Below are 18,218 nucleotides of genomic sequence, written 5' to 3' on the forward strand. Positions count from 1 at the left end.
CCTGAGTGGTACTTTCCAGAAACCAAGAGAAACAGAAGATGCCCCGGCAACAACCTTAAAGCATGCGCAGAATACTCCAGAAAAATTGCAACGATAGGCTCGTGAGCGGCTTAAAAGGACCGACTGGAACCCCAGTCGGCGCGGCAGTTGGAAGGACGGAGTTCCCCTGTCGCCCAGCGCTGCATTGCCTCTTTGTTTTGCTTTTTCCAATTAATAAAAGTCTTTGTTTGGCTTTCTCGACTATTGTTAATTAATAAAATCTATAACAATTGGTGCCGTGACTCGGATGGGATTATTGGTGAGACACTGAGGTTTGGGGAGGGTGCCCCCACCGAAGTCGGCAGCCCCGGCCTCTGTTACGTGCCCTACTCCCACACTCCCACCGACGAACCCAAATTAAAAACAGAGAGGCAAGGAAGAACCGGTTAACCCCTTAAATTTTGTGCACAGAAGTCCGGACGAAGACGCGGGACGCGGACGCGTAAGTAACTGCCCGTTTGGCAGGGGTATCCGTTCGGTCGGGGTTGGGTTCCCGGAGTGTGGCAATTCTGTGTGTTTGAGAGGGGAACCGGTAGCCGGATTCCCCAAGTGAGTGTGGACCCTCAGTAGTGCATTTCCCATTGTCCGCGAGGACGTGGGTCACGAACCAGGGGAAGCGAGTGAAATGAGTGAGACGCACACACGATCGAGAGAAGGCACTCCGGAAGATGGGACAAGGGAAAAGCAAACACCTTTTACCCATGAAGCGATCCCCAGTACCCAGGGACTCCCCACTGGGATTTATGCTGGAGATGTGGAAGTATTATCCCGGGACTGGGAATAAAGATAAAGCAAAAATGATTTATTATTGTGTAGAAGTTTGGGGAGGAAAGCAAATTGATAAGACAGTATGGTGGCCAAAATTTGGTTCTACTGAAGATTGGGTGCAGCAAAAATTAAATATTTGGGTGAATACTAAAGTTCCTTTGAATCAAGAGGAGAGTGAATATGCTGCAGTCTGGGTTACACGCCCAGGGGGACCAGGGGTCCCAATTTTTAAACTGTCAGAAATAGATCCGGAAAGTAAAAAACAAAAGCCCCGACCAGAGGAGGATCTTCCCGTTGGACCCCCACCATATGTCCCACCACAACCTATGGCTCCTCCACGGCCACAGTTTGAGCCAGAAGTAGATAATCAGGAAGATCAAGGGTTACAAGAGAGATTGGATGGCCAGGAAGCTGGCCGAGGACACGGACCCAGAACTAGGAGCCGTGCGCAGCAGCAAAACTTGTTTCCGTTACGAGAAGTTCCCATGGGGGATCCTAACCCACAAATGGGATTTATTTCGGTACCTTTAAGTTCAGGGGATGTTAGGGAATTCAAAAGGGAGATGGGAAAGATTTTAGAAGATCCTCTGGGGGTTGCTGAACGAGTAGATCAATTTTTAGGTCCTAATATTTACACTTGGGACGAGCTGCAGTCCATTTTAAATATACTATTTACCACCGAAGAAAAGAACATGATTAGGACTGCAGGAATGCATATTTGGGATGCCCAGCATGCACAAGGACCCCAGGCGGATATTAAATGGCCCCTACAGAGGCCCCAATGGGATCACCAGAATGTAGAACATAGGATGCACATGCAAGATTTGCGTACAATAATTATTCAAGGAATTAGGGAAGCGGTTCCCAGAGGTCAGAACATCAATAAGGCCTTTAATGAAAGGCAAAAGAAGGAAGAATCCCCCAATGAGTGGCTAGAAAGATTGCGTAAAAACCTGCAAATGTATTCTGGGTTAGATCCAGATACACAGCTAGGCCAAGCCTTATTAAAGACCCAGTTTGTTGCTAAGGCCTGGGATGACATACGGAAGAAATTAGAGAAAATTGAAAACTGGCAAGACAGAGGGTTGGATGAACTTCTTAGAGAGGCACAGAAAGTTTATGTTAGAAGAGAGGACGAGAACCATAAGAAACAAGTTAAGATGATGGTGGCGGCCGTCAGAGAAAGTAGGGAATTAGATAGACAGGGGAGGCGGCCATTTCGGAGAGCGCCCCCGAGCCGAGAAGGAAACGGAGGAGTGAAAGAAGGAAGAGAGGAAAGGAATTGCTTCTATTGTGGAAGAAAGGGACATCTAAAAAGAAATTGCAGAGTTAGGATGCAGGATGAGAAAATGTTCAAGGAGGATTAGGGGGGTCAGGGGCTCTATTTATATTTGTTGGGGACCCAGAAACATCGTGAGCCCTTGATAAAATTAAAGGTGGGTCCCCACCGAGAGGAAATAGAATTTTTGGTAGACTCAGGGGCTGAGAGGTCTACCGTACAAAAATTGCCCTCTGGATGTAAACTTTCCAGAGAGACAGCCCTTGTAGTGGGAGCGAAAGGGGAACCTTTTAAAGTTGGAATCGTTAAAGATGTAGCCGTAGAAACGAAGTTTAAGATAGGATTAGGGAACCTTTTGGTAGTACCTGAAGCTGAGTTTAATTTATTGGGTCGGGACTTGATAATTGAACTAGGGATAAACTTAGAGGTGGAAAATAAAGAAATAAAGATAAAGCTCTGCCCCCTTAGAGTGGAAGATGAAAAAATGATTAACCCTGAGGTCTGGTATACCCCAGAAACTGTGGGACGACTAGAGATACCCCCCTTTACGGTAAAAATTAAAAACCTGGACTTTCCGATTAAAGTCAAACAATACCCTATTTCACTAGAGGGTAGAAAAGGGCTGAAACCGGAAATAGAGAGACTCATAAATCAGGGACTATTGGAACCCTGTATGTCCCCATTCAATATTCCTATTCTGCCGGTTAAGAAGCCAAATGGAACATATCGATTGGTGCACGATTTGCGGGAAATAAATAAAAGAACTATTTCCCGGTTCCCCGTAGTGGCCAATCCTCATACATTATTGAGCAAATTAGGCCCCGAGAATTTATGGTATAGTGTGATTGATTTAAAAGATGCATTCTGGGCCTGTCCTTTAGATGAATCACGCCGGGATTATTTTGCATTTGAATGGGAGGACCCTGACACTGGAAGAAAACAACAATTAAGGTGGACGGTTTTACCCCAGGGCTTTACTGAGTCCCCTAATCTATTTGGACAAGCGCTAGAACATATCTTACAGGAATAGAAGCCCGCTTCAGGTATAGCTCTCATCCAATACGTGGATGACTTGTTGATTGCAGGTAAAGAAGAAGAACAGGTTAGAGAAGAAAGCATTAAACTTCTTAATTTCTTGGGGCTTAAAGGTCTCAAAGTGTCAAAAATCAAATTACAGTTTGTAGAAGAAGAAGTAAGATATTTGGGACATTACATTAATAGAGGAGAAAAGAAAATAGACCCCGAACGCATAAAAGGAATCTTGTTATTGCCACCCCCTAAGAGTAAAAGGCAAGTCAGACAAATCCTAGGTTTGATGGGATACTGTAGACAATGGATCGAAAGCTATAGTAGAAAAGTTAAGTTTTTATATCACAAGCTGACTATTGGAGGTTTAATTACTTGGACTCAGGAAGACGAGGAAAACCTTCAGGCATTACGAGAAGACCTAATAAATGCCCCAGTTTTAAGCCTGCCTGACCTGAATCGGCCTTTCTATTTATTTGTAAATGTGGATGACGGAACAGTGTATGGAGTCCTGACCCAGGAATGGGCTGGGAAAAAGAAGCCTGTAGGCTACTTGTCAAATTTATTAGATCCTGTAAGTAGAGGATGGCCTACTTGTCTGCAAGTAATTGTAGGATGTGCTCTATTAGTAGAAGAAGCTAGAAAAATTACCTTTAACAGCAACATAAAGGTATTATCCCCTCACAATATTCGAGGTGTGCTGCAACAGAAAGCTGAGAAATGGATATCAGATTCCCGTCTGCTCAAATATGAGGGTATTTTATTGGAAGCTCCAAATTTAACTTTAGAAACCACTAGCCTCCAAAATCCTGCACAATTCCTATATGGAGGGTCTGAAGAGTCAGAACTAACACACAATTGCCTCCAAACCATGGAGGAGCAGACTAAAATTAGGCCCGACCTGGAGGAAGAGGAATTAGATGATGGAGAGAAGATCTTTGTGGACGGATCTTCCAGGGTGATTGAAGGGAAGAGAAAATCGGGATATGCGGTTATAGATGGGGAGACGTTTAAGACTCTAGAATCAGGACCACTGAATAGTTCCTGGTCAGCACAAGCTTGTGAACTATATGCTGTACTACAAGCTCTAAAGAGATTAAAGGGAAAAGTCGGGACAATTTATACGGACTCCAAGTATAGTTATGGGGTAATACACACCTTCGGAAAAATTTGGGAGGAAAGAGGGTTAATTAATTTGCAAGGGAAGGATTTGATTCATCAAGAGCTGATAAAAGCAGTTTTGCTTGCTTTGCGGGGGCCCATAAAACTAGCTGTAGTACATCTAAAAGGACACCAGAAGGGGATAGATTACAAATCAAGGGGAAATAATGCGGCGGATCAGGAAGCCAAGCGGGCGGCATTACGAGAACTGGTGTTAAAGGAGAAAAGAGTGGAGTCACCAGCGCCCAAATCGGAAATTCTTGTATTCACTCCAAAAGAGGAGCAAAAACTTGCTCAGATGGGGTGTACTAAAAATAAGGAAGGGAACTGGCATTTAACCGGTGGGAGAGAAATGTTATCGAAATCAGTAGCTTTTCAAGTCTTAGACAATCTACATAAGCAAACACATTGGGGTAGCCAGGCTCTAGTAGACCATTTTGCTGCTAAATATATGTGTATAGGGCTGCATGACCTGGCCAAATATATTACTCAGGGATGTTCCACGTGTTTAAAAGTTAACAGGGCTGTACAAAGACAAATGCCAATGGGACGAAGACCCCTAGCAGTAAGACCATTTTCTAAAGTCCAAATTGACTTTACAGAGCTCCCCAAGGTAGGAAGATATAAATACATGCTAGACCTACATTGTAGAATAGATCTACATTGTAGACCATCTTACACATTTCATAGAAGCCTTCCCGACCACCAGGGCCACCGCACAAACAGTGACAAAAGTTTTATTAGAACATATAATTCCTAGATATGGAATAACCGAAATTATCGATTCGGATCAAGGACCACACTTTACGTCCAAAATAATACGAAATCTAGCGGAAGCCCTGGGAATAAGGTGGGAAGAACACACTCTGTTGCATCCCCAAAGTTCTGGCCTAGTAGAACGAATGAATGGAGAACTTAAGAAGCAGTTAACAAAATTGATGCTTGAGACCAAACTTTCATGGGTTAGATGTGTTCCCTTGGCATTGTTAAATATTAGAACCCAACCCAGGGCCGATATAGGAATATCTCCTTTCGAGATGTTGTATGGAATGCCATATGATGCAGGGATTCCCATGAATCACCCGGGAATCTCAGATAGGATCACCCACGCGTACATCCATAAACTGATGCAATATCGTCAGGAGCTGTGGAAAAAAGGGCAATTAACACAGAGACCTCCTCTTGATATTACATTACATCAGGTCAAACCAGGAGATTGGGTTCTCATAAAAACGTGGAAAGAAACTACTCTACAACCTCACTGGGAGGGACCTTATCTAGTGTTGTTGACCACCAACACGGCTATTCGAACTGCTGAGAGGGGATGGACTCATGCCAGCCGTATTAAAGGACCAGTGAATAATAAAGAATGGACAGTTACTAGTCCTGCGGGAGACTTGAAAGTTAAATTGTCTAGAAAACCACGACAATAAGAACGGACATTAAGGGTCCTGGAGTTTGATGGACAGAAGTGATCAAAATAGAACTTTTAAAATTAAATATCTGTTTAATGTACTTAAGTATGATGAGCAAGGAAACTTTTATAACAAAAATGTGAGTATAATATGTACTGATATTAGTTGTGGAGGAAATTGTTATCCCTTTGTTTGTTTTATTTGCTTAGTTTGCAAAGAAAAGTGGTGGACCCATTGCAGGAACGGACATCCCCCTCGAGGGGTGTGCCGATCGTGTTGGACACTCCAGAGAGAAATAACCGATTGGGTACTAGCTCAAAGGGTGAAAGCAGGAAATCTAGAAAAAGGGTCGGCTGAGTGGTGGAATATATTTACAAAAGGGGTAAATCCGGACCTGTACTGCTATCACCCAAACGAGCCTCGACCCTTTGTGGCCCGGCTAATAGCAGGACTGTGTCGCCAAAAAGTGGCACCAGTAAGCTGCAGGGCCCCGGAGGTGAAAAATCGTAATTGGCAATCATATAGACTAAGGCTCACTCAAACAGAGAGAAAGTTTCCTCCTGAAGAATATCCCTGCTGCCGAGAAGATGGTTCACCCCGTGGCTCGAAGCAACCGAGTCGACGGGCGAGGCAGAGGAGTAATGAACAGTGGAGGAAATTCTCCTGTTGTCAATGGGATCTCGATGTTATGGTCCAGGAGATGCCTCAAAATGGGAATAAATTCTTTGGAAAATGGGATCTCCGTTACTGGAATGGGAAAGCCACGGGTTTGTTGTTAACCTGGATATTGTCCTGGAATTTATTGGAAGTTTACGGAAATGATGAAGTTACGCATGAACCCTTTAAGTGGTCCCTAATTAGGGAAGAAGAACAGAAAGTAGTTCAATCGGTAATCACTTCAGGGGTGCCCACCTTCAAATGCCGGTTTCTTGAGTTAATCTTGATAGATCAGCCAAGACGACCAGTTTATATGTGCCCAGCCTCGAATCCTGGGAAGGGATATTGCAATTACCCCGGGGAATTCTACTGTGGATATTGGGGCTGTGAGACCATGGCATTAGGATTCACACCCGGAGGGGGCCCAGATCCATATATTTCTGTAAGGTGGGGAATTCAACCCTGCACAGTCACCGATTTTGGGAGCATAAATGGAGACTGGGGAGACTGGAGAGAAGCAGGCACTTGTGATGGGTTAGAAATTACAGTGAAATCTCAAACACTAGCAGATCTCGGTTGGTTCATTGGGAAGACATGGGGAATAAGACTGTGGGAACCTAGAAAAGATCGAGGGGGACACTTTCTTATAAAGAAGGAGAGAATTCCTCATGATTTACCAAAAGTAATAGGACCCAATGAAGCTTTAAGAGAAACCGAAAGAAAAGCCAAGAAAGAGAGACCTGCATTTAGTAATAATACCCACTATAACATATCTAAAAAAAATGAGATCATGATGCTACCTACAGAACATTCACCCCCTGGAGTATATGACACTTTCTGGAAGATTATGCAGGCAAGCTTCAATGTTTTAAATCAAACCCATCCTGAATTAACTAAAGAATGCTGGTTATGCTACGACATTCATCCTCCATTTTATGAAGCAATAGGGTCAGTAGCTAATGTGAGAAGGAGGAATGGAACTAACCCTAGGGAATGTTCATGGAATCGGGAAAGAGGGACCACAGGGATTACAATAACTCAGGTCACTGGACAGGGGCTCTGTATAGGAACTGTTCCCTCAGAGCAAAAATACCTATGTAATAGAACTATAAAACTACCGGAAAAGAGAGTTGTCAACTGGCTGGTGCCGGCTCATAATAATAAGTGGATATGCTCCAAGCTGGAGTTAACACCGTGCTTATCCACCACAGTATTCAATGAAAAATATGAATATTGTATACAAATAATCATTGTCCCTCGAATTATATATCATCCCAAAGAGTATGTAATAGACCATCAAGAAACAGAAAAACATCATTTAGTAAAGAGAGAACCATTCACAGCACTCACGATTGCAGTATTGCTAACGGTAGGAGGAGTTGGAGCAGGAACAGGTATAACCTCTTTAGTATCCCAAAGAGCTGGACTAACAACCTTGAGACGGTCCGTAGATGAAGATCTGCTAAAGATAGAGAGAGCCATTGATGCCCTTACTAAATCAGTACGGTCTTTATCTGAAGTAGTCCTACAAAATAGGAGAGGATTAGACCTTCTGTTAATACAACAGGGAGGACTATGTATAGCCTTGAAGGAAGAATGTTGTACATATGTGGACTCAACGGGAGTAGCGGTAGACACCATGGCTGAGCTTAGAAAGCAACTCGAACAAAGAGAGCGTGAAAGAGAATCTCACCAGAGTTGGTATCACAATTGGTTCAATCATTCTCCTTGGCTTACCACCCTCTTGTCAACAATAGCTGGGCCAGTCATCTTACTTATCTTAGTACTAACTTTTGGTCCCTGTATTTTTAATAAAATTATAGCAATTGTTAAGGAGAGACTAGAAGCAGCTCATCTAATGCTAATACGAGCAAGGTACGAACCCATCAACCCAGGCCCAGATGAAGAAGAGTTAGAATGGAGCAGACAAGAACTAAAAAGGTTTAATGAACAAAGCAAAGAATTGTCCTAGATAAAAAGGGGGGACTGTAATAAAATATGTTTGTTCATTAAAGTATGTTGCTTGTTGAGTAGGATGTTACTAATGGAAATGTTTGTTCGTTAAAGTCTGTTTGTGGTTAGCTTTTTGTAAAGGTTACGGCTCGCACCTGTTCGTGGTTAGCTTTTTGTAAAAGTTAATACGTTTATATGAGTGGTACTTTCCTGAGTGGTACTTTCCAGAAACCAAGAGAAACAGAAGATGCCCCGGCAACAACCTTAAAGCATGCGCAGAATACTCCGGAAAAATTGCAACGATAGGCTCGTGAGCGGCTTAAAAGGACCGACCGGAACCCCAGTCGGCGCGGCAGTTGGAAGGACGGAGTTCCCCTGTCGCCCAGCGCTGCATTGCCTCTTTGTTTTGCTTGTTCCAATTAATAAAAGTCTTTGATTGGCTTTCTCGACTATTGTTAATTAATAAAATCTATAACAAAGGGAAAGGCCATGGGGCATTCCCCTGGGGTCTCTCAAATTTTTAGAGGATGCAGCCTCCTTTTTTTCCTAATTTCCCAGCTGCATTTCCCACTCTCTTTACCCATTGGTGGAAGTATTTGAGAGGTACAGGCTTCCCAAATCGCCTAATAATGTATACCAAACCGCCCTTCTAATGTATACCCCCCCCCCCCCCCCCCCTTTTTCTTAACCTATGGATCTGGTGGTTCCATGCATTGCTTCTTCCATCTCTCAGTACCTAGCTTTACCCACAGTTTGTTTGTAAAGAGAAATCTCTCCCATTCCTTTCAACTGGATATCTATTCTGGGAACCTAGTATCAGTTCAGTGACCCGCATGTCCCCTTGACATCACTTGGGTTGAAACAGAGAAATTCAGAATCAGGAATCATTTATGAAATTGTCTTGTGTAAAAGAAGGGGCTACAAAACCCATGTGAAATGCTGACTGCTCCCATAATAGCAGGAAGGCAATAAAGACTACAGGATGATATAAGGAGCTGGAATACGTAAACAGGATGCAAGCATAAATGCGCCATAGGATGAGGGGTTCCTTGGATTCTTTTGGACCCCTAAGCCAGAAGAAATGGAAAGAGGAGGGGGTCAAAAGAACTGAAGGGAGCATGCGCAAGAACACAAGGTGAAAAGTTCAGCTGAAGGAAAATTGCTGACTTCAGCCCCAAAGACCCCCAGAAGACCACCAGAGTGACCAACAAGGAGCAGTGCGCAGCTGCAAGTAGGCGTGGAACTAATTTTAATAGGAAGCGAGGAGAAAATGAATATGTGTTAGGTGTACTGTGTAACCTTAGTTTATAGAGAATAAAAAGGGAGAAACAAGTCTCGAAGGAGTGCATGCCTTTGGAGGAGATATCCCCCATGCAGCTCAGTGCTGAATAAGTTCACACCTCCTCTTATGACTACTCCGTGAGTTATAGAGTTCTTTCTATCCGCATATCATTTTGGCGAGCCAGGCAGGAGGATCTCTGTCTGGTCCTGGGAGCAGCTGAGGAGAAGATTCCCTGGTGCGCCCCCAGGACCTTCCTGGGAGAGACCTCCAACCTCGGATCACTCACCGCAGGGACAGACAACAACCTGCTGGCCTTGCGGATAAAGATATGAATTAAATATCAAGGAAGGGGCTGCTGATAAGCCGTATAGAGACGTCTGATGCACAGCACAGTCCCAGTGGGCCTGCAAGCACCTGGCCAGGAGGGGCCGGAGACAGAGAGAAAGGGATCGATCCTGGCCGATAGCGCAGCTGACTGAGGGGTTCTCGCTGAGCTGATGGAGCAGCCTGCTAGCGACTCTGGAGGTGAGTCGAGCGAACCCTTGTTTTGTGTGAATGCTAAGTCCGGACACGTTGAGTCACTGAGTGTGTTTGGTGTGTGAATGAGCGAGTGAGACACACCAGAGGTGCGGAGCGAGTGTGGAGCTCTGTCCGCGGTTCCAACCTCGGGCGACTGAGGCGGCCGGAGAAAAGTGAAATGACTGGGGTCAGTGTGGAGCAAGCCCTAGTGTAAATGAGGAGTGTTGTGCTTGAGTGTGAAATGGTTAATATTTGTTTTAACCGTGGGTAGATGCCGGTATTGTTGCTTTAATAACCATCGGGGCATATGCTCCACATGCCAAGTGAAAACTCTGAGGTTTGTGTGTGGAAAGTCACATTGGGTGCCCACAAATTGGAATGGTGTGTGAGAAGAATATTGGGAAGAGACAGTGAAATTGTGTGAGGAAAATTTTGGATGGAAATGGGACAGGACAAGAAGGAGGAAATAATGGGCACTAGGCAAAGTAAAGAAATCCCTAAAGTGAGCCCGCTAGGTTGTATTCTTGCACATTGGAAAGGTATTGCTGGATATTGTGGGGGAACTGAGAACAAGAGGGATTTAATCAGGTTCTGTAAGGACTGGTGGCCACTATATAAATTGGCTGAGGGAGCGAGGTGGCCACCTAGTGGAACTTTGGACTATAACATGCTATTGCAACTGGTGCTCTTTCTCAGGAGGGAAGTGGACAGAGATATCATATGCTGACATGTTTTTCTCCCTTCGAAATCACCCCGAATGGCAGAGGGACTGTGGGATCAGGGCTCCCTCTGACCCTCTGGCATTGGCCCTGGAGAAGGAAAATAAGACTAAGAGGGGAAAGCTTAAGTAGTGTTGTTCAGTGTGTAGCATAGGGCAAAGATGCACAAAATCAGATAAGGTTTACCAGACTGTGGCCCAAGAACAAGATCTGGCAGACGAGTTGCTTAAGCTTCCCCACATAAGACCAGAAAGGGATGAGGATGAGGATGTGGACTCAGGGGATGTAGACACCCCTCCGATTGCACACCGGACTAGACAACAGACACACATAATACAGGCACCTCTGCATGAGGCAGTGGCACCAGAGGGAGGAGTGGTATTGGTTAAAGTTCCCTTTTCCACAATCGATTTGGAGGCATGGGAAAAGTTGCTAAAAATTACTGCAGTGATCCAGGTAACACAGCTAAACGTCTGCAATATATAATAAAACAACACAATCCAGACTGGAGTGATATGCAATTATTATTGGATGCACTGAACAAGACAGAAAAACAATTAATTATAAAAACGGCAGGGGATCTGGCAGAAGATTATTATAAAACCCAACAACTGGATGTGAAAGATTATTTCCCACTCCAAAACCCACAGTGGGATCCAAACAGATTAACAGAATTGAAAAAAACTGGAAATGTATCAGGAGTGGATTGCAAAGGGGATGGAAAGAGCCATCCCCAAAACTATAAATTGGTCAGCCTTATTTGCAATGAAGCAGGGACCCTCTGAGTCGCCATCCGAATTCCTTGAAAAATTAAGAGATGCCATGCATTGTCACACATCACTGGACCCTGGGTCTGAAGTAGGGATACAGCAGTTAGTTCATTTATTCCTGGGGCAGTCTACGGGTGACATAAGAAGTAAACTCCAAAAGCTTCGGGGGGCAGATGGGAGGAACTTAGAATCTTTGTTGGATGAGGCATGGAGAGTCTTTAATAACCAGGAAGAAGGATATAAACAAGGAATGATTTAGTTTGTAGCTGTTGTAAGTGAGGGAGGGAGAGGAAAACGTGGACAGGGATCACACAGACAAGGCCTGAGCAGAGACCAATGTGCAATCTGTAATAAATATGGTCACTAGAAAAATCAATGCCCAGAGTGGAAATGGGGTGGCTTTCAGGAAAAGGGAGCCCGGGAAAAAGGGAAAATGATTGCATATGTGAAAGAAGACTGAAGAGGACCAGTAGATCTCACCCCAGAAGATCCACTGGTTATAAAATTGAAACAGGGGGAAAAAGGGAAAGAGGTGGAATTTCTGGTTGACACATGGGCAACATATTCAGCCTTGAATAAGACTTTAGCACCTGTGGGGAAGGATTATGTTACAGTAATAGGAGCAACTGGTCAACCTGAAAAAGCATATTTTTGCAAGCCATTAAAGTATAAGCTTGGAAAGCAATGGGGCATTCATAAATTCCCATATCTGCCCAGCTCCCCGAGACACCTTTTGGGGAGAGACTTGTTAGAACAATTACAAGTAACTATAGAGGAATGGCAGGCTAGCAAAGGTCATGTTCCCATGCAGCAGTTAGCTGAGAAAGAATTAGACAATAGAGTACAGTTGGTGTGAGATGTTGCAAAGTCAGGAAGACCTTAGTGATAACTGTGAACTGAGAACAGGACGCTGTGATCAGAAGAATGTGAATTCAGCATAGATGAGTGATCACAGGAATGTGGAACTAGGTGGAGTTGACCTTTGTTGGGAAGGTAGAATTAGAAAGAAATTATAAATATGATTTTGTAGCCAGAAAGGCTAAGGAAGAAATACAAATGATAGCACGGTTTGAATAAGTCAAAGAAACCAACCGGGCTGGTATGCCAGAACACATTCTTTCCTGCAATAAAACCAAGCTGAGACCCCTCATCCCAGCCTTATAAGGAAAGGTCTGTAGGACCCTGAGATAACTAAAAATATGCAAAAATAGCGATTTCTATAGGTTGTACACAAATGTTACTATATTAGTATACTTAGAAAGATTGGTTAGTTAAGGAATAGAATATTCAAAGGTATAGGTTATATAAGTAGTGGTATAGAAGAGCTCGGTCTCTTTTTTTTGGGCTCTCTTTTTTGTCTTGCTTGCTTTTTTTTCGTCTCTCTTGCCCTCTCTATTGCCCTCTCTTGCCCTCTCTTGCTCTTTCTCTCTCTTTCTACCCCACGCCCTGAAATAAACTTCTAACACTTAACTCGATTATAGAGGTCTTTGCCGTGTCTCTGACCGTCCCCAGAAAGCGTCTCCTACAGACCTTAAATGAAAATATCCAATAATGAGCTTGCTTTTGCACTATGGATGAGCCTAATTATTGATGCTATATAAGTGGCTTTAGAGTTACCAATAAATGAGACTTGCTGATCATTCATATTGAGTGCTGCTTTTCTCCCGCCAAACTCATCAAATGGCGCCCGAACAACAGGGACTTTTGGGACCCTAGGGACCTTTGGGACTTTTGGAACCTTTGGGACCTTTGGAACCTTTGGGACCTTCAAAAGGAGTCGGCCAAGGGAGTTGGCGACAGGGGACGGGTCCTCTGCAGCAAGGACGGCGAAACGCAACAGCTGTGCTGTGTTCCAGGCAACTCACAGGAGAGTCCTGATCACACAGCAACGGTGCCGCGCCCCAGGAGGAGAGTCCTGGCCGTAACGTGCTGCCGAAACCTTGTAGGGGCTGCAACAGCGCTGACGGTAAGATGGAAAGCAAGCAGCATACGATTTATTTACCTGCTTTTTAGAAAAGTGACAGGTTAAAGATTTTGATTTGTGCAAGGAGCTTCCTGGACTTCTTGCTTATGGGTATGCTCAGGGTTGTTTTCAGAATCCCCATACAGTCCATGAATTAAGTGAGTGGTGAAAATTTGGAGATAAATTGTGGGAAGCTGTTTTTAATGATGATAAAACTGCTATAAAATTGGAAAAACTATGGTGGACAGTTCATAATGCTGTCTTGCAGTATCAGGCTGAACAGGCAGCTGCCACAAAGGCATCTGCAGCTATGTCAAAAAATAGATTATTAGAGGGAGTTAATGAGTGTCCATTGCCACCCGCCATGAATACAGTAATTTTGACTCCCCCCCGCACAGTCACTGACCCCTGCCGCAGCTGCTAATCCTTTTGTGCCATCTCCAATTCCTTCACCTACTAACCTTGATTCTGGAACGGAGCCTTCGGCACCGTTACCATCCTCCCCTATGGGAAATAAATCTGTCCCTGGGATAGGGCGTGAGTTAGGTGAGGCTATTGCACGGGAAAGAAAGGAGACATGGGCTGCGTTGGCACGGAATATTTTGCAAGAGGGAGATCAGGAAATAGCAGATGCTGTATTGGAAGTAGCATGTCCCGTAACCTTTACACCGATTCAAGGATTAGTGCAAGCTGCATTTGACCAGATTAAAGAGCCAGGAGGTATTCCATCTTATATGGGTATTAAACAAGGGCAAGATGAGCCATTTGGAGCATTTATTGATAAAGCGGCTGCAGCTATAGAGCGGGCAGGTGCTCCTGAATATATGAGGGGAGCATTGTTAAAACAATGTGCATTACAAAATTGTAATCCAGCAACCAGGTCAGTTTTAAATTCCCTAAATGCTAACTGGACTATTGAAGAGGCATTAGAGAGGATGTCTAATTTACCAGTGAGCTCACAAGCAATGTTAGTCCAGGCAATTAAAGAACTAGGGCAAGGGTTAGAGAAGCAGGCTGCATCTGCTCGGAGTCAGGTTTTAGCAGCTCTTGCACCCCTACAAGCGGCTACAACCAACAATGGCAGGATTCCAGCCTCCCGATTCAAATGTTTTCGCTGTGGCAACCTTGGACATATTTGGAAGGAATGTTCCGTACCATTTGTTTTGTGCAGTCAGTGCTGGTCTAATACCCACACTGATAGTATTTGCCACCGGCGATCAGGAAAGGGGAAGGTCAGCACAAAAAGCCGCCATGCCACGCCACAAATAGCAGCTGCCAGAACATCAGTGCAACTTCCCTCCAGCCTGCCACAGCAGGGAGCCTGGGCCTGGACCTGGCAGCCTCAGTGACTGTGGATTTATTGACATCTCAGCCCTACAAGATTCCCACGGGAATTATTGGACCAGTGATAATAAATGGAAAAGCTATGGGTTCAATAGTGTTGGGACATTCATCTGCTTGTTTATTTTACCTGGAGTAATTGATGTGGACTATTCTGGTGAAATATATATCATTGCATATACACTGGCACCACCAGAATTGATAAAGGACAGTGAATTGCACAATTGGTGCCACTACCGCAATATACCCATCAATTGACACCATTGAAAAATCAATTACGGGGTACAGGTGGATTTGGTCCTACAAGAGGACAATGGAGCCAATGGGGGCACTACAACCTGGTTTGCCCAATCCTGCAATGTTGCCAAACGATTGGCCCTTGTTAATAATTGATTTAAAGGACTGTTTTTTCACTATCTCACTGCATGAACAGGATACTTGCAGGTTTGCTTTTACCTTGCCTTCATTAAATCGAGCAGAACCAGACAAGAGATTTGAATGGACAGTTTTACCACAGGGTATGTGTAATTCTCCTACCTTGTGCCAGCTTTATGTTAATAATGCTTTGCAACCACTGCGGGTTCAGTGGCCTACAACTATTATTTATCATTATATGGACGATATTCTTTTTGCTCAGTCACAACCTTTTGCAGATAAACAAGTTAAAGACATTCAAACACAACTACTTCAGAATGGACTGATTGTTGCACCTGAGAAAATACAGCAGTCATCCCCATGGAAATATCTCGGGTGGACTTTAACTGAGCAGTATGTTACCCCTCAGAAACTGTCATTAAACATGTCACTTCATACTGTTCATGATGCTCAGCGATTGCTTGGAGATTTACAATGGCTCAAACCTGTTGTGGGTATTCCTAATGAACTTTTAAAACCTTTACGAGCTTTCTTAAAAGGTACCAAACTTACAGCACCCATACAGGTCACCAGTGAACAACAAGAAGCTCTCAATAAAATAATGGACTGTATCCAGACAGGTGTTGTTCGTAGGCGAGATCCAGACTTGGACATTAATCTTACTATATGGTTTGGACCTCAACGTCTTATCAGTGCCTTAACACAGCAACAAAAGAAAACAGGGGAGATATGGGTATTAGAGTGGTTGTTGTGTGTTCACTGATGCTGGAAAGAAATCTCACACAGCTGCTGCTACATGGCAAGATTCACAAGGACAATGGAATCATCATATTATTCCAGCTCAAAAGGAGGACACATTACAAACTCTGGAATTAGTTGCTGTTGTTTGGGTTTTGGTGCAGTTTAAGGGTCCTGTTAATGTGGTAACTGATTCTTTATATGTTGCAGGAGTAAGTGAACGTATTGAAAATGCAGACATTAAGGAAGTAAAAAACCCTCGTTTATATGAACTGTTTTTGCAGTTTCAAAGAGCAGTAAAGTTGAGGACTGCTGCCTTTGCTATTATCCATCTTCCTAGCCACAAATGGGATGTGGGTTTAGGAGAAGGAAATGCTAGGGCAGACCAATTGGTTTCATTGTCACAAAATAGCCCTGTCCCACCACAGACATTAGCCAGAGAAGCTCATGCCATTTTTCACCAAAATGCAAAAGGTCTCCATTGGGAATTTCAGATACCTTTAGAGGAGGCTCAAAGCATGTCCTATTTGTAGTTTTCATAATCAAGGCAGTGGATTGGGTCTTGGGGTAAACCCTAGAGGATTACAGGTTAAAGACTTGTGGCAAATGGATGTTACTCATGCTACAGAGTTTGGGAGAGTTAAATATGTGCATGTCACCATCGATACTTATAGTCATTATATCTGGGCCACAGCTCAATCTGGTGAGAAAGCACGGAATGCTGAGCGACATTTAGTAAGCTGTTTTGCAGTCATGGGAGTTCCACGTTCTATTAAAACAGACAATGGACCTGCTTCTTGTAGTAGTAGAATTAAGCAGGTGATGCAATCATGGGGAATCAAACACATAACAGGGATTCCACATTCCCCCACGAGTCAGGCAATAGTAGAACGAGCAAATGGTACCTTAAAACAATATCTGAATAAATTTAGGGAGATCAAAGATCCACAAGAATGATTATTGCGTTGTTTATTTGTTTTAAATTTTCTGTGTATTTTTGGAAACAGTGATTTGCCTGCAGCAATATGTCATAGTACACCTGAAGCAGAGAAAACTCAAAGTCCAATATGAGTTCGCTATAAAGATCCAAAAACAGGACTGTGGGGAGGTCCTAGCAAGGTACTGTATTGGGGACATGGTTATCTTTGTGTGTCTACCCCCACAGGGCCTGTCTGGGTGCCGAGCCGATGGACTAAACCTGCTGATCCCAGTGATTTACCTTCAGCTGATCCAGAAAATTTAGCAGATACTTCTCGCTCTCTACCATCAACATAGAGACGGACCTGATGAACTCTCACATGCAAATCTTGTGTACAGTACCAAATTGTGAATGTTATCCTTTTGTATGTTACTTTTGTAAAGTGTGTAAAGAAAAGTGGTGGATACATTCTAAGTGGGGTCCATCCCCAAGAGGGATTTGTACAGAGTGTTACAACTTTGAAAGAAATTTGACTGAGATTGCATTACAGGAAGGTGTGCAAACAGGACAATTTGAAAAAGGATCTGATAGATGGTGGGAGATTTTTGCTTTTGGGATAAATCCAGAAAATTATTGTTATCATCCTAATACCCCTTTACCATATATTATTGAAATAACCACAATACGTTGTTGCAAGACACTGACACAAGTCAAGTGTGATATTCCAGGGGTAAAAAATAAAAATTGGGAGTAATTCTTAAAACAGCAGTCTCGAGGAAAGGGGTCTTTCCCTGAAAGTTATCCCTGCTGCCGAGAAGATGGAACACCCCATGGTTCGAAGCAACCGAATCGATGGGCGAGGCAGAGGGGTAAAAGAAAAGGGAAGCAAGATCTAACATGGGATCCAGCCAAGATGCTGACTGAACTGCCACAATCCTTTTAAAGTCCTTAAAGGACTATCTCTGATCAAGTTGTGGTTTACCATGATAAAGGGAAATGAAGGGTTTTTGACTGACATGGATGAGAGACAAAATATGTGGGTAACATGGGCTAATCAAACTGGACAGGATAATTTTTGCCTTTCAATGGCTACCCCTTCAGATTCTTTTCGAACTTGTTTAGTGGGCGCACCTTTAGATGATTCACTCAATGCCACAATGTTTAAAAACTGGACAAGGAGTTGGAAAACACCCAAGGAAGCAAACAAAACATTATGTGAAATTCCATCAGGTAAATTCATGATCAATATCTGTGACACAGGTTTAATTCCAGCAAATCCCATTGGTGCTCAGAA

General features: G+C 43.6%; 1 protein-coding gene across 1 annotated transcript; it reads left to right on the top strand.

Moving 5' to 3' along the window:
• The first annotated feature begins 6,376 nt into the window (after positions 1-6,376).
• On the top strand, positions 6,377-7,292 carry LOC147652083 (uncharacterized). The gene is made up of 2 exons (XM_086898012.1): positions 6,377-7,198; positions 7,287-7,292. The coding sequence occupies exons 1-2, from the start codon at positions 6,377-6,379 to the stop codon at positions 7,290-7,292; spliced, it is 828 nt and encodes a 275-aa protein (XP_086754138.1).
• Positions 7,293-18,218: the final 10,926 nt, after the last annotated feature.

Source organism: Cyanistes caeruleus, chromosome 7, assembly GCF_971803275.1.
Source record: "Cyanistes caeruleus chromosome 7, bCyaCae1.hap1.1, whole genome shotgun sequence".
Lineage (NCBI taxonomy): Eukaryota > Metazoa > Chordata > Aves > Passeriformes > Paridae > Cyanistes > Cyanistes caeruleus.